Source organism: Ictalurus furcatus, chromosome 8 (assembly GCF_023375685.1).
Source record: "Ictalurus furcatus strain D&B chromosome 8, Billie_1.0, whole genome shotgun sequence".
NCBI lineage: Eukaryota > Metazoa > Chordata > Actinopteri > Siluriformes > Ictaluridae > Ictalurus > Ictalurus furcatus.
In genome coordinates, this window is record NC_071262.1 from 22,703,604 (window position 1) to 22,718,494 (window position 14,891).

The following is a 14,891-nucleotide window of genomic DNA, read 5'->3' on the forward strand; positions in this document are numbered from 1 at the left end:
TTTTATGCCTTTCCATTTTGCATCAGATCCATGCCAACCCCTGACCCAGCTAAACAACTCATACCAGTCAGAGAGCAATTCAGAGCTGTGTGTCTAAAAAGTAAACATATTAAAAAGTGAGTAACAGAAATATGTTGCTGTTTCGCATGATCAGAGTCGAGCAGAGTTTGTTTATTCCACTTATTTAACTGAATAACCCCTATGGTGTTTGGTTCCTATTTTCCTCACCTGTTGCTTCAGCTCAGTCTAGGCCACGCCCCCTGATCGTACTGTCACCTGAGTTGTGAAGTAAATGGTTGCTTAGTTACAACACGCCCTCGCCTCCCGCTCGCAGCTCAAGCATGCTTTATTGCCAGCTTCTGAGCGAGAATTTGCCTAGATTTCTTTCTGTTCCCTCAGGAAATGACCTCCAGCTATTGTTCATCAGCAGCAGACAGCTTAAATTCCTTCCACACTTTGAATATCACATACTGAAAATCCGGTTTTGGTGCACAGAAAAGTCACGAACTTCACATGCGAAAGTTAAAATGTGTTGCATATTTCAACTCATAGTGCATGTGTTTTTATTTTTACACACACGATTCATTCCTTCCCACATGTGATTTTTACACATGATTCATTCCTGTCCACATGTGATTTTTACAGATGATTCATTCCTTCCGACATGTGATTTTTACACACGATTCATTCCTGTCCACGCGATTTTTACACATGATTCGTTCCTGTCCACATGTGATTTTAACACATGATTTATTCCTTCCCACATGTGATTTTAAAGCATGATTCATTCCTTCCCGCATGTGATTTTTACACATGATTCATTCCTGTCCGCATGTGATTTTAACACATGATTCATTCCTTCCCGCATGTGATTTTTACGCACGATTCATTCCTGCCCACATGCGATTTTTAAACACGATTTATTCCTGCCCACATGTGATTTTTACACACGATTCATTCCTGCCCACATGTGATTTTTACACACGATTCATTCCTGTCCACGTGATTTTTATGCACGATTCATTCCTGTCCACATGTGATTTTTACACACGATTCATTCCTTCCCACATGTAATTTTTACACATGGTAAATTTCGTTCCATGTTAATTTTGTGACATAATTAATTCCTTTCCACATGTGATTTTTGCACACGATTCATTTCTTTCCACATGCAATTTTTTTTACAGATGATTCATTCCTTTCGACATGTGATTTTTACACACGATTCATTCCTGTCCACGTGATTTTAACACATGATTCATTCCTGTCCACATGTGATTTTTACACATGATTCATTCCTGTCCACATGTGATTTTAACACATGATTCATTCCTTCCCGCATGTGATTTTAACACATGATTCATTCCTTACTGCATGTGATTTTTACAGACGATTCATTCCTGCCCACATGTGATTTTTACACACGATTCATTCCTGTCCACATGTGATTTTTATGCATAATCATTCCTGTCCACGTGATTTTTATGCACAATCATTCCTGTCCACGTGATTTTTATGCACAATCATTCCTGTCCACGTGATTTTTACACACGATTCATTCCTGTCCACGTGATCTTTACACATGGTTCATTTCGTTCCGTGTTAATTTTGTGACATAATTAATTCCTTTCCACATGTGATTTTTGCACACGATTCATTTCTTTCCACATGCAATTTTTACATATATGATTCATTTCTTTACACGTGATTTTTACTCTTAATTAGTTTCTTTCCATGTGAGTTTTACACACGATTCATTACTGTCCACGTTATTTTTACACACAATTCATTTTTTTCCATGTGATTTTTACACAATTAATTTCTTTCCACATGTGATTTTTACATTTGATTCATTTCTTTCCACATGTAATTTTTTACACTTGATTCATTTCTTTCCACATGATTTTTTTTACACTCAATTTATTTCTTCCACGTGTCATTTTTACACATGATTCCGCTGTGATCCCAGTCCCAATGTGCTCTGTATTCTAAATTGTACTGAATCACTACCTCAGTGTTAAATTAAGTCTTGCAGTATTAAGTTATCAGTCAAAGTCACACATACATGTTCAATTAATTCAATCAATTAATGCTTTATTTAGTTAGCAATTTAGTGTCAAACTTATTAAATAACTCTTAGCACTGAATTTACTCTTACTGTGTTAGTACATCAGTGGTCAATAAAGTCACATGCTGTGTAAATTCAGCTACATTGTCCTCAGTATCGGTGTGTGAATGAACACCTGCAGGGTTGATTTAATGCCAAACATGTTTAACAAACTTGATTGAACTCTTACAGTGTGAAATGAACAGCTGTTGAATAAACAATACTATACACCAGGTTAAATGTACTCTACAGTACTGCAATGATAGAAACCACTACAGGGTTCTACTTGTTACTGGTGTTTAACACATAATAGAGGAACATAATAATAAGGAACATAATAGTACAAGACAATGTGAAGTAATGAAACATCAGGACTGGACAACCTTTATAGTGTCTTATAGGAAAATATGATAAAATAATTTCTTACGTGATAGTTATCAACTGGCAAGCTTGTCAGGAAGAGGGACCTGGTCTCTAAATTTGATTTGCTTCTGTGTCTCCCAGCTGACAAAAATAATAGAAACAAGAGAAATACCATTACAAACCATCAGCTAACCAATAAACCATTCCCAGTCATTAATGTTATCCATTAAACATAACATGCCACCAATAGAAGGTAACAAATTATCAGTAGAGATCCACAGGTCAAAACAATAGGCTCTCTACTGGTAATAACCGGTAATAACCATTACAAATGTTATGAGGCTTTCTATTGGGTTTTTTTTTTCCCCAGCAGCACTAATGGCTGCTGTATTATTTCTAATGATGAGGATGTTTTCCCGTTTTGTCTTTCCAGTTTAAGTCGTATGACCTTTTTGGCTATTATTAGTGATGTTAGTATGAATACTTGAAGCTCTCGGGGTATTTGACGTGATGACAGGACACAGAGTATTGTGATGGAGGGGCGGTATCGGATGCTGATGTTGAACATCTCAGACAGCCTGCTTCAGACTCCATCCGGCATTGTGGTGTGTAGGCTTCTGCATTCCTACTGTCCGTAATGAACTCTTATGCTGCTGAATAAACACAGTGCTATTACACTAAAACACTAAACACCAAGGCCTAACATAACGTCAAAGCTAACATAACATTAGGTTCTCTTATGGATTGTGCTGGGATTAAGAATTCTGTATAATTAACTAACCAATAATGAAATGAAAAAATAAAAATCCAATGCCTCCAAATAATGAATATCGTTAACATAAAAAAAAAAAAAAAAAAATTGACATCCCACACCCATGATAAACACTACACTCCTGAAGCTGCAGGGTCACGTGATTTAAGTCTTGCAATAATAAATCAACAGCTCAAACAGTCCTGCTCTAACAGTGCTACAAATACATTAACCCTTAAGGTGTCTAATTAATACCCATGTTGTGTTGAACTAATTCAAGTAAGTCTAAATGAACACCAAAAGAGTTAAACGAGTTTTTCATGTAGGTGTTTTGGACTTGTGTGAAGTTAAAGCAGTGTTAATTCACGACTGGATGTTTTTTTTTTTTTTTTTTTTTTTACTACCGTCAGTGTCGGTGTGTGTGTGTGTGTGTGTGGTGTGAGCACCGTGCCGTCGCCTCCCACAGCGCTTCATCTGTAAAGTCACTGTATCTCTCGTACACACACACACGCGCGCACACACACACACTCCTGTGCACAGTGTAGAGCGCGCGCGCGGCAGCATGACCGGCGGTCCTAAAGACGGAGAAACCGAGGTAAGGCCGAGTTAACCGAGAATATTTCATTATAGTTCGTTTTCCTTTGATGGAAATACTGGCGTTGCATTCTCCTGTAATCTCCAGCCCCTCCCTGGATTGTGTGACCTCGGGGGATTTACACCTGGGTCCGGTGTTGGCACGTTTTCCGCGCGCGAGTTCTGCCAGTTCGCGTGCGTTATCGCTTTTGGCACGGGTTTATCTTTTTTTTTTTTTTTTCTCTGCAAACTTTTTATTATTTTTATTTTTATTTTTTACAGCGCCTCTTTCTCCTCATACTAGCTACAGATGAAGGGATTCAGTAGGTTACACCATTATAGGTGTACGTCAAAATATCTCTTTTCATGGTAGTGATATTTATCATGGTGTGTAATTTTCGGGCGCCGGCTCGTGCGCAAAGGTCCTACGGATCATAAACACTGAGTCCGCGTGCGACCGCGTTTCATTGTTAGTGATTGCATGGTATTACGCAACATTTGAATTCAAATTTTATTTTCATTTGAAACAAACCTGCATCAGGTTTAAGTTATTTCTAGAAGCTTGTTTGGTGCGGATGCGCGCGCGCACAGTGTTTGGTGATGACCCCTTGTGGTGGAACTACAGTTTCTACTGGAGAGAGAGAGAGAGAGAGAGAGAGAGAGAGGGGTGTGGTGCTGTACTTCTCCTCTCATTTAAAACCATCCCATGCCAGGGGAATGCGCCGAGGTGCTCCCTGCTTGCTCTTCCAACCCCATTTGCAGTTTTTCCCTCATTCTGATTTGTGCTATTTCCTTGGCACCCTGTGTAGGAATACGTTCACTCACCATTCATCAGGAAACAGGGGAACATATACAAGCCAAACAACAAAGACATGGACAGCGACAGCATCCACGAGAAGACCTTGCAGGACGTGCACACCAAGGAGATAGACCTGGTCAACCGGGACCCGAAGCATTTAAACGATCATGTAGTTAAGGTGAGACTTTTTTTTTTTTTAAATCTCTCTTTCTACAAGCAAGTGCACTGACACTTAGATTTAGTAATGGTTTTAATCGTACCCTGAAACTATATCGAGGCGTATTTCAAAACCGAGAAAGAATTTTTGCAAGGTAGAAAGCGCAGAAGATGTGTCTCAGGCTGGTCAAAGTTTCCACTAGAAGCAGTCCTGAGAGGATAAGAACCAGAGCAGGGACACAAGCAGTGGTGTCCTTGTGAAATCATCATCTATCCAGTGAGTTTTAAAACACATCTGACTTGGATTTCATTTTTGATGTAATTTTTAGATTGAGCTCGTGCAGGCTTAACACCCCAGTGACACTTTAGTGACTTCAGTCAATCACCAAACCTAAATTATCATATACTATACCACTGTGGGATACTTAGTAGTGCCAAAGAACACTTTATCTATAGTATAGTAACGTGTCATTGATATACTATTTCAGAAGCCTGTGTGGTTTGGGACGCAGCCTTGCACCATCACTGCTGGAATGACACTGAGGGGTGTGGTTTGGGTTTGACAAGCCAACACCAAGTGCTTTTTTTACGCCACTGAAATCTTCTTGAGTTACCATTTTGGAAATATTAACATAAATACTTAACGTTTTAATGGAAAGGCGTAACTTAATATGATAATTAGTAATAACAACATTGCATTTCAAACCTTTTATTTATTTATAATTTTTTTTTTTTTTTTTACAAATACATACACAAACTTCATGCAGGACAGATTTTTGAGGCCGTTTTAATAATAACGGCTTATTTTCCAAAATATTGACATGTTCTATCATTGCCAAACACAGCTTTCAACGACTCAGATCAGTCTTTGAGGTTACAAGCATAAAATATAAAATATCAACATTTCCTTTCTTACTGTAACGATGTGGATACACACACCTACAGTGGTGCTTAAACCCAGAACAGACTTTGTTTATGACCAGCTGTGTGTAGCTAGCCTGTGACCTAGCATGACCACCAGGAGGCGCTGTCTATATCTTTTGAGGTAACTTGCAGATAATGATCTGAGCAGCACAATTTAATTGTTTACAGTCGTTTATTTTTTTTAATAAGTGTTATCCTATATGCAAGTGTTTAACGTAAGAGATTTTGGAGAAAGACCTGCATTACTGGTAAAGTCGGTCTACTCGGCAGCCATCTTAGCGTCACTCCTGGTTAATTATTTCCACTCATAAAAGACTATATTTACTTAAATGAAGAGAGACCTGTGTGGCAGAAACAGATACATAAGATTTGCGTATATAATGTCTGCTTCTTGACTCCAATAGCACAAAGCAAATTAAATAAAGCAAAGCACACTATATGTAGTGTAAGTTTTTATGCTAACGTCTTAACCAAAAATGTGATTTTTGTCCCTGAGCGGCAGGACTTATGTCATATACAGCTGCCATTTTGAGCGTTAAGTATTGCCCTATTAATATATTAAGTAATGGCTTTTTACTGTGAGTAAATTGTGAGTTACTGTTGAGTAATATTAATATTAAACCCTCAAAATGTGGTGAATAATTGATCACAAAGAATTAAACATACATTAGTTGTTTTTTTCTGATTGTTGCACCACTTGGAGGGCAACATAGCTGACAGCTGACACGCCCCTGTGTGAGGATTTCTGGTATACCGCTATATGTATCTATATCTGAGCCTGTTTAATGTTCCAAGTATCTATATCTGTATTTGGATTTAAACCCTGGAAACACTGGAAAACACTGGATAAACCCCAGAGGTAGAAAAGTCAGCAGTGTCATTTTAGTGTGTGAATTCTGGCTCTGGCGGTTCCTTGGCCTCAGCTACATCACTAAAAGAAATGTAACTGTTTCTGTTTCCTAAAATGCTTATCCTAATTTAAACCAGCATGACCCTGACCAGGCAGTTACTAAGGATGAATGAATGCACACTTTAAATGTGTCACACAGCACCAAACTTTCATGTTCATTTTTTTTTTAGCTGTGCCCAACGGGATCACAGTCCCAAAGCACCAACTTCTACTCTCAACCGGATGTGATGTGAACCTTTCTGACAAGGTTTCTAGTCAAAAAAAAAAAAAAAGAATGAATAACGTTCATATTGTTCTTGTATACATTTAGACACATTGTCTGTTTTGAGTAACGTATTGGCAAAAAGCAGATCATGATGGATTGAGACATGGCCATGTTGTGTGATCCTCTTTAAAAAATACCATATAGGGAGAATCCAGTGGTGAACAATTCTTGTCCAGAGAGAGTGAGTGAGTGTGAGAGAGATTGAGAGAGAGAGAGAGAGAGAGAGAGAGAGAGAGAGAGAGTGAGAGACTAATCTTGGCAGTGAGAAGGCAGTCTGCCGAAATGCTAGAGGGGAAAAAAAAGACCGTTATGTAAAAGCCAAAAGAGAAAAAAAGAAGTTTGTTTCCAAAATGTTATTGGAGTAAAAACAGGTTTTCATTTAGAAACAGAAACTCTCATTTTCATCCAGATGACGCAACATTAACCAACTGAATGCATTCTTTTAAGTATTTTTGGTATCGTCATGACAACGCTGGATTAAATTTGTGTCAAGCTCGACTCAAACAAGTTAATTTAACACAGAAAGCAACACATAAGCAGAAGTCAAGTCCGGTCCTGAGCAGCTACTGCAGCGGCCGTGTCACATCGTCACAGGAACAATTAGCTCTGAAATGGTTTGAGTCATTGGCACCCCGTCCAGTGTGTACCTCGCCTTGTGCCCGATGCTCCCTGGGATACGCTCCTGGTTCCCCGCGACCCTGAAGGGTAAGCGGTATAGAAAATGGATGGATGGTTTGAGTCATACTACCAAGCTGAGACCATGTCAAAATGTTCCTTTGAATGAATACTATTCTGGTTTTGCGGTGACTTCCACGTACAGAGACGGGCCGTCACAAACGTAGCAGAGCAATCAATGGCTTCAGGTCTCAGCTGGAACAGAGGAAATATTTCAAGCTTCCTGTTTTTGAGAAAAGTTTTTTCACTCCTAACATTCTTAGCACAAATTTTTCCAGGGTGTGGAGTCATGCCTAGAGAGAGAGGGGGGGCGGGGGGCGGGGGGTGCATGCAGCGTGTCAATCTTAAGTGTCATAGTGAGTACAGAGTACATTTCTTTCTCCTCAGAATGAAAAAATGGATAAAAGCAGCTATTAAATGAAAGATGCATGAGCATGAGTCACTCTCCCCCTGAGGAGATCCGGAATACAAAAAAGCTTATGATTTGTCCACAAATTGGATCCACAAGACGAGCTCTAGACGCTTTAAAAAAAAAAACAAAAAAAACAACTTTTTGCTTTTCCATTTCTCACTGGCCTTGTGACAGGAGACACAAAAGTGGGCGTATTATCTTGTGGTCTTGCGTATGGGATGAAAGCAGGGAATTCCCATCTACATTTCCATCATCCTCTTACACACGCACACACACACACACACACACACACACACTCACACACATAGGGTGTTCCTCCAGGCAGGCAGCTGGCACTCGGCCCTGTGGTTCTCGAGCTGAATCCACCACCCACATCACAGTTCCTCTAAAAACGCAAAAGTACCTTTCCCTTGGAACTGAAGGCTTTTTTCCCCTCATAAAAAAAGCATTCTTTTAATAGCACACTGGAGCCCGATTCCTTCAGAGACTCCATCTAGTGCACAGCGAGGCCAGAGAGGGAGGACCGAGGCTTACTTACTTCCCACTTATCAACTGCCCTAACACACTTCATCACGTCCTCCATGCATCAAAGCCGCTAAGAGGATCCAGTTGACTAATGTGAAAGTGATCCACAACAATACTTTCTTTGGTTGGCGTTGAGTTTTAGATCACATCACTGAAGTTTTTCAAAGCAGCGCTGTCACGATGCTAAAATGCATTCAGCTGCTCTGGGTGATAAATTAAAAGAAGTCTGTTGCGCAGAAGAATAAGAGTTTTCCCTAAATAACTGGGACAATGCAGAGATTCATCATTGTTCTAACATCTATAAAGCACTGAACTAACTGGACATACAAACTGTACTAAAGTACCAGTATAGCCGAGTATAACTGAAATTAAACAAACAAACAAAAAAATTAATACTTGTGTTTATTTAATTTTTTTAAAAGGAGGTGAGTCGTTACAAATCACCAAAGACCAAAGTGGATCATTTATTAACTATATTTACACCACAGAGCTGTTGGATTCTGAATTCTGGATTCTGATTGGTCAGAAAGTGTTGATTCATTTTCTATCATTTTAGGTTTATATTAATGCGCTAGTTCTAATACGTTATCAATTCTATAGTAACAGCTCATTCACGGGGACTTGTGAATGTGGACGATGCCCCCAAACAAATGGTTTAAAAACAAACAAACAAACAAACAAACAAACAAAAAAAACAACGCGTAACCATTAATATGTTGAAGTTTTCACTAAGGACGTGTTTATTTAACAAGGAGTCTCCAGTGTCAGTGCTTAACAGGAACAGTCAGAAGTTTTCCAATATCTTCAGGACAGAGGAGGTTAAGCTTTTTGTGGTTTCTCGGTAACATGATAAGCTGTATATTTTTATGTTTATTTTTGTCTAATTAAGTTCGAGAGAGAGAGAAAGAGAAAGTAATACGCGATAACAGAAACCTGGTTTGCAGACACCCCACAACATTGTAATTATAACTGGATAAAAAATAATACGTGTCGTTGTCTAATAAATGCATAAAATGTAATCATTGGTAAATTGCGGTGGAATTAGAGGAATAAAACACTTCAGGACATGCTGTTATAGGATACTAGGTGGTAGTGTTGATTATTTTCCTGTAACAGCACATCCTGTTGTTGTGTTTTATTCCTTACCTACAGTAAGTCCGTACCAGTTTCTAGGTATACTACAAATCCATTACATTTGGACAAGAAATGCTTAATACATTGAAGTTACTTGAAAAAAAAAAAGAATCTCAGCAAAACAAACAAAACAAAATATTATTTTATTTTATTTATCATTTATTTAGCCAGGAAAGTCTCTTTGAGATGCAAGATCTCTTCTTTTAGGGAGTCCTGGTCAATGAAGCTTTCCAGATTGTGATGAATTTTCAAGTGAGATACCATGCTGGGGACAAAAAGCAATTAACAAAAAAACACTAATTTCAGTTAAAACGATTTACTTTGTAAATACATTTAAGCTTTTACTTTCACTTTGAAGTAAGATTTTGATACAGAACGTTCATGCTTTCGTTTAAATAGCATTTGAAAAGGCATTTCTGTTTACAATCATGAACCCAAGCTGTTATGATCAGGAGCTGGAGGAAAATATGTTGTCCAGAAGAGTAATTTATTTTCTTTGAGAAAATTGTCATCTATATGTATTTACAGGAGAGCATATAGAGAGTCTTTACAGCTCATTCAATACAGTTTTGTCGATACTCGTAGTTTTGGAACTGCGTACGGTCAGTTAGATTGATGAATGAGCGAGCAGATGAATGTTTGAAGGCAGATTGAATTCCTCTGCTGTACAGAGACTGGAATCCAGCTGCAGTGCTTTCAGCTGATTCCACGTCTTATAGTCTTTCATTTTGGGTGTTAATGGGAGGTTATAAAAACTCCTCCGTCCTGAAGAAGTCAGAAAACCGTTACAAAGTGCCGACACTGGAGACTCCTTCCATAAACGCTAAACAAACACATTATAAACAGATTATAGTATACATTTTTTATTATTAAATAACAGCACATGTTGTAATCTGTAATACTATAGAAACGGTAACGTATTATTACGAGCACACCTTCTGACCAGTCAGAATTCAGAACTCAACAGCACTGTGGTATAAATAGTACTTCAGGACACTTCTGAATGTGTTTGTTTTTCATTTCGTAACACACACTGACACATATTCAGAGTAGAAGCAGGTGCACAGATCTACGGACGATTTTTTTATGGTAAACGTCAGCTCTCGGTTGAACTTTGAGTGTGATTTATGAAGTGCGGTGTGATAGATAGCGCCCGTTGCGTGAGTGAGGGTTTAATACTCACATGAGACCACTGCATTGTGTAACGGAGCTGTCTCTGAGGAATGTGGAGTGGATGTGGGTGGTGAACTGGAAATACCCCGTACCATGGTGTGATATTGATAACGGTGAATCGTTTTGTTTTGTTTTTGTTGTTCCATGCACACTCACTATGTTGTACCTTGCACAGGCTTGATCAAACAATAAGAACTGGTGTTTTTATGGAGGGAGAATGTATTTTAACAGTAACAGGTTTAATAGTTTGGAAAAATGTCTGCATGGATATAACATGAGCTGTACAAAAATATTTGGATCAAAGTATCAGTGTCACAGTTTACAGTTTCAGCAGTTACCTTTTCTCCTTATTTTCCTTCTTTTTCTTCTGCCCAACATTTTGGCACAATCATAGATTCGACATAGGAATAGCGTGCTTGTGCTTCTTGGAAAGATTAGAATTATGGTTGCCACATAACAATGCTCCAAATGCTCCAATCCAACAAAGGAATATATGGGGAATGGTTCAGTGGGTCATTGGTCCTTCCTTCAGATGATTTTAGGTCATGCTCCACTCAGTAACACCCTAACAACCCCGTGGAACACGATAACAACCAATTAGCTTGCTAGCAACCAGCTGAGATTCCATAACAACCAACTACAGTTAGAACCCAGAAACCACCAGGGTTGGCAACCACCTAGCAAACTCATTGCAACCACATGGAATACCATAGAAAACACCTAGCATCACCTTATCAATGAATTAAGAACCCCATAGCAGTCATCTAGCAACAACCAATGAGTAACACCCTAGCACCCACTTGGAATACCATAGCAACACCTTAGCATCAGCTGGAATACCATAGCAACCACCTAGTAACACTCTAGCAACCAGTCTGGATACCATAGTAATCACATAGCAACACCCTAACAACCCCATAGCAGCCATTTAGCGACTTAGCAACACCCTACCAGCTGCATGGAATACAATAGCAAGTGCCTAGCAACACCCTAGCAACCAGTTAGCGACCAGCTGGCATAACATATCCCGCATAACTAACTAGATGTTTTAACCTTTTAATATTTTAGCCCTTAAACATTATAAGCGTTTAGCCTAGCCTTTAAACACTTAACTGTTTAATGCGTTAACATTTTAAAATCAACACAATAAGAAATCTGGACATTAAATTTAAGCGAAACTATTTCTTTAGAGTTCTAGGCTGAGTCAATGAAATGGTGGTGTGAGCATCACATTGAACGCTATCATATCAGAGAAGATGATCTCAACTTTATGATATTTTTAGGAAACTGTCCTTTTAGATTAACTCTTAACTGTAACGAATGGCATTTCTGTTGTCTGAAGCCGACTTCTGTAGTTTTACACTGGATCTACAAGGTCAATATTACTAACATGTCGTGAAAGTCAGCCAGAATCTTCTTTGGCGACTTTCAACACTTGTTACCCAACATTTCTTCGCTTCCTAGCTACAACGTAAGTGAGAACAGGAACTTGTTTCATGGATGTTTCACATTGTTAAATGTAGCTATGAATGCATATAGGTCCTATTGTTATTTTGGTGAAGTGGTATAAGTGGAATAAAACACTTTTGGATGTGTTGCTATAGGAACACAGTATTTTCTTCATCATGTATGGAATTTTACGGTTTATTCCTGAACGTAACCGAGATCCTGGTCTCCGTGCAGGTGGACTTCGAGGATGTGATCGCTGAGCCTCCAGGCACCTACAGCTTTGATGGTGTGTGGAAAGCCAGCTTCACCACGTTCACGGTCAGCAAGTATTGGTTCTACCGGCTGCTGACGGCGCTGGTGGGCATCCCCCTGGCGCTGATCTGGGGCCTCTTCTTCGCCATCCTGTCCTTCCTGCACATCTGGGCCGTGGTGCCGTGCGTGAAGAGCTACCTGATCGAGATCCACTGTGTCAGCCAGGTCTACTCCATCTGCGTGCACACCTTCTGCGACCCGCTGTTCGAAGCCATGGGGAAATGCTTCAGCAACGTCCGCGTCACCAGCACGAAGGTGGTGTAGGAGCATACAAAGTGAAGGAAGAATTCAGGCTGGGGAAGGGGGGGTGGGGGGATGGGGGGTGTTCTTGTGGAGTGGGTGGAGTCTCAGAAGGAGGGGAATAAAGATTAAAAAAGGAGAGAGAGAGCAAGAAAAAAAAAGCCCTTCATGTTGAAGAGGATGACATGAAAAGAATAGAGAGGCTTTTGAGTCCCTCCAGTCTGGGCTTCTCTACGGATTTATGAAATCTTAATAGGGATTTTATTCTTTCGTAATTTGTTAGTGTTTATCACTAAACGAGCAGCAGATCAGCCTTGCGTTTTATTCCGCTTCCTGGGATAAGGCTGTGAATCTGTCCTTTTTGTTTTTGTCCCTCTTCATTCATGCTTGAATCCACATTCATTTCAATCGTTTTTTTTCCCCTTCTGTTTTTCAGTCTTAACAAAACTTTTAACATCTTCCTCTATTTTTTTTGTTCTTCATTCCTCGTGGAAGTTCACTAAACTTTAGAAAGTTTTCTTTTTCCATGTGCAGAGTCACTAATATGGAGCCAGGAAAAGAGTTATTTAGTGAGACATCCGAAAACACGTAACATGACAAAGCGTAGCATAGTTTAAGTTACCAACAACAAAAAAAACCCCCAAAAAACAACAAATCTCATACACCTATCTCGTCATAAACACTCTCCACTGCCTAAAGGACAAAAATAACCTCAAAAACTTCACATTTAGCATTTAAGATTTATCGGGACCCACTGTAAAAGAACAACTTTAGATGGAAACGAAGCTTAATGTGTTAAAATGGTGAAAAACACCAAATTTCTTTAACCGCCCCCCCCGCCCTTGTTATAAACTTCTTATAATGAACAGCTTAACATGGTGTAATGTGTTAAAACATCAATTATAACTCCTGTCTATGATTAAACCTCTTAAACCCAATATAGATTAAAGAGTTGGTGTTGCTTGGTCATTGCTTTCGTAATTACACAATAAGGTATTTTTTTCCACGTTAAGCGTTTAAGAACGTCCCATTTCACAAACGATTTAGTTTAACGTGGCCACGAGATGCTAAATCGAGCCCATGAAATCAACTTTATCCACACTCTCAGGTTTTGTATTTCTAGTTCTCAATTTAATAACATTTTGCCCACGTTTGACTTCATTTTCTATTTTCGTTAACAAAAGTAAGAGACATGGCAGTTTCCGTGAACGAGAATGTGGCTCGAATTTTATTAATAAGCGATTAATTTGCAAATTAAGAGCATGAATACAGTAAATTGGTAACCCAATTCTGTTATATTTTACCTTAGTAAACAAATATCAACAAAATGAGGAGGTATATTAAGACACCAATGTAAACAGCATAAACAAATCACCATGGTCTACAAATAGCGTACAGTAAATTGAAACCTTGTGCGTATCTTAGTTATGTTACGAGTTTAAAATTATAAACCATTTTTTTTTTTTTTTACATATGCACACAATTTATGTCCATTTTAAAATGATCTAGTTAGTATTTCTTCGTGTCCTCGTCAGGGCTCCATACACTCATTGTTTATTTTTTGGGGGATTTTATAATAAAATTAGTTTTTGTAATAATACAGTGATAAAGTGGGCGTGTTCCTGCTGATTTTCGAGACTGCCCATGACACTGCATGCTGCCGTTGCTGAACCGTGATCCAAACACGAGACGAAACGAGCTGACTTCAGTGAAACGGTCAGCATAAGCTAACACAAGAGACTGTACCTGCTTTCGCAACACGCGCAATCCTTTAATCGGCTTTTTTTTTTTTTTGAGCGACATTACAGAATGACAGCTTCTAAAACGAAAACCTAAGAACTGACGCTTTTAGCGTCAGTGAAGGCCGAGCTTTTAGCATGAAGGCACTGCTTTTGCAAACATCCACTATATGAACATGAAGTACTTTTTTTCTTTTTTCTTTTCCCCCCCAATCCTTACTCTTGTTCATAACAATTTATCGATCAGCTAAGGTGCATTGCATCATGACATAGTTTGTATGTCTGTATATTTTTGTGCAAAGAAAAAAATTGCTTGGAAAAAAAATAATAAAGATATCGATTCTTGTTGCTTTTTGATGTGTTCACTGTCGGACTCACACACTG

The 14,891-nt window shown here is 38.9% G+C and overlaps 1 protein-coding gene across 1 annotated transcript; it reads left to right on the plus strand.

The window, feature by feature from the left end:
* The first annotated feature begins 3,658 nt into the window (after positions 1-3,658).
* On the plus strand, positions 3,659-13,423 carry cav1 (caveolin 1). The gene is made up of 3 exons (XM_053631541.1): positions 3,659-3,816; positions 4,604-4,771; positions 12,451-13,423. Exons 1-3 carry the CDS (start codon positions 3,784-3,786, stop codon positions 12,790-12,792), a joined length of 543 nt encoding a protein of 180 aa, XP_053487516.1. The 5' UTR covers positions 3,659-3,783; the 3' UTR covers positions 12,793-13,423.
* The last annotated feature ends 1,468 nt before the right edge of the window (positions 13,424-14,891 follow it).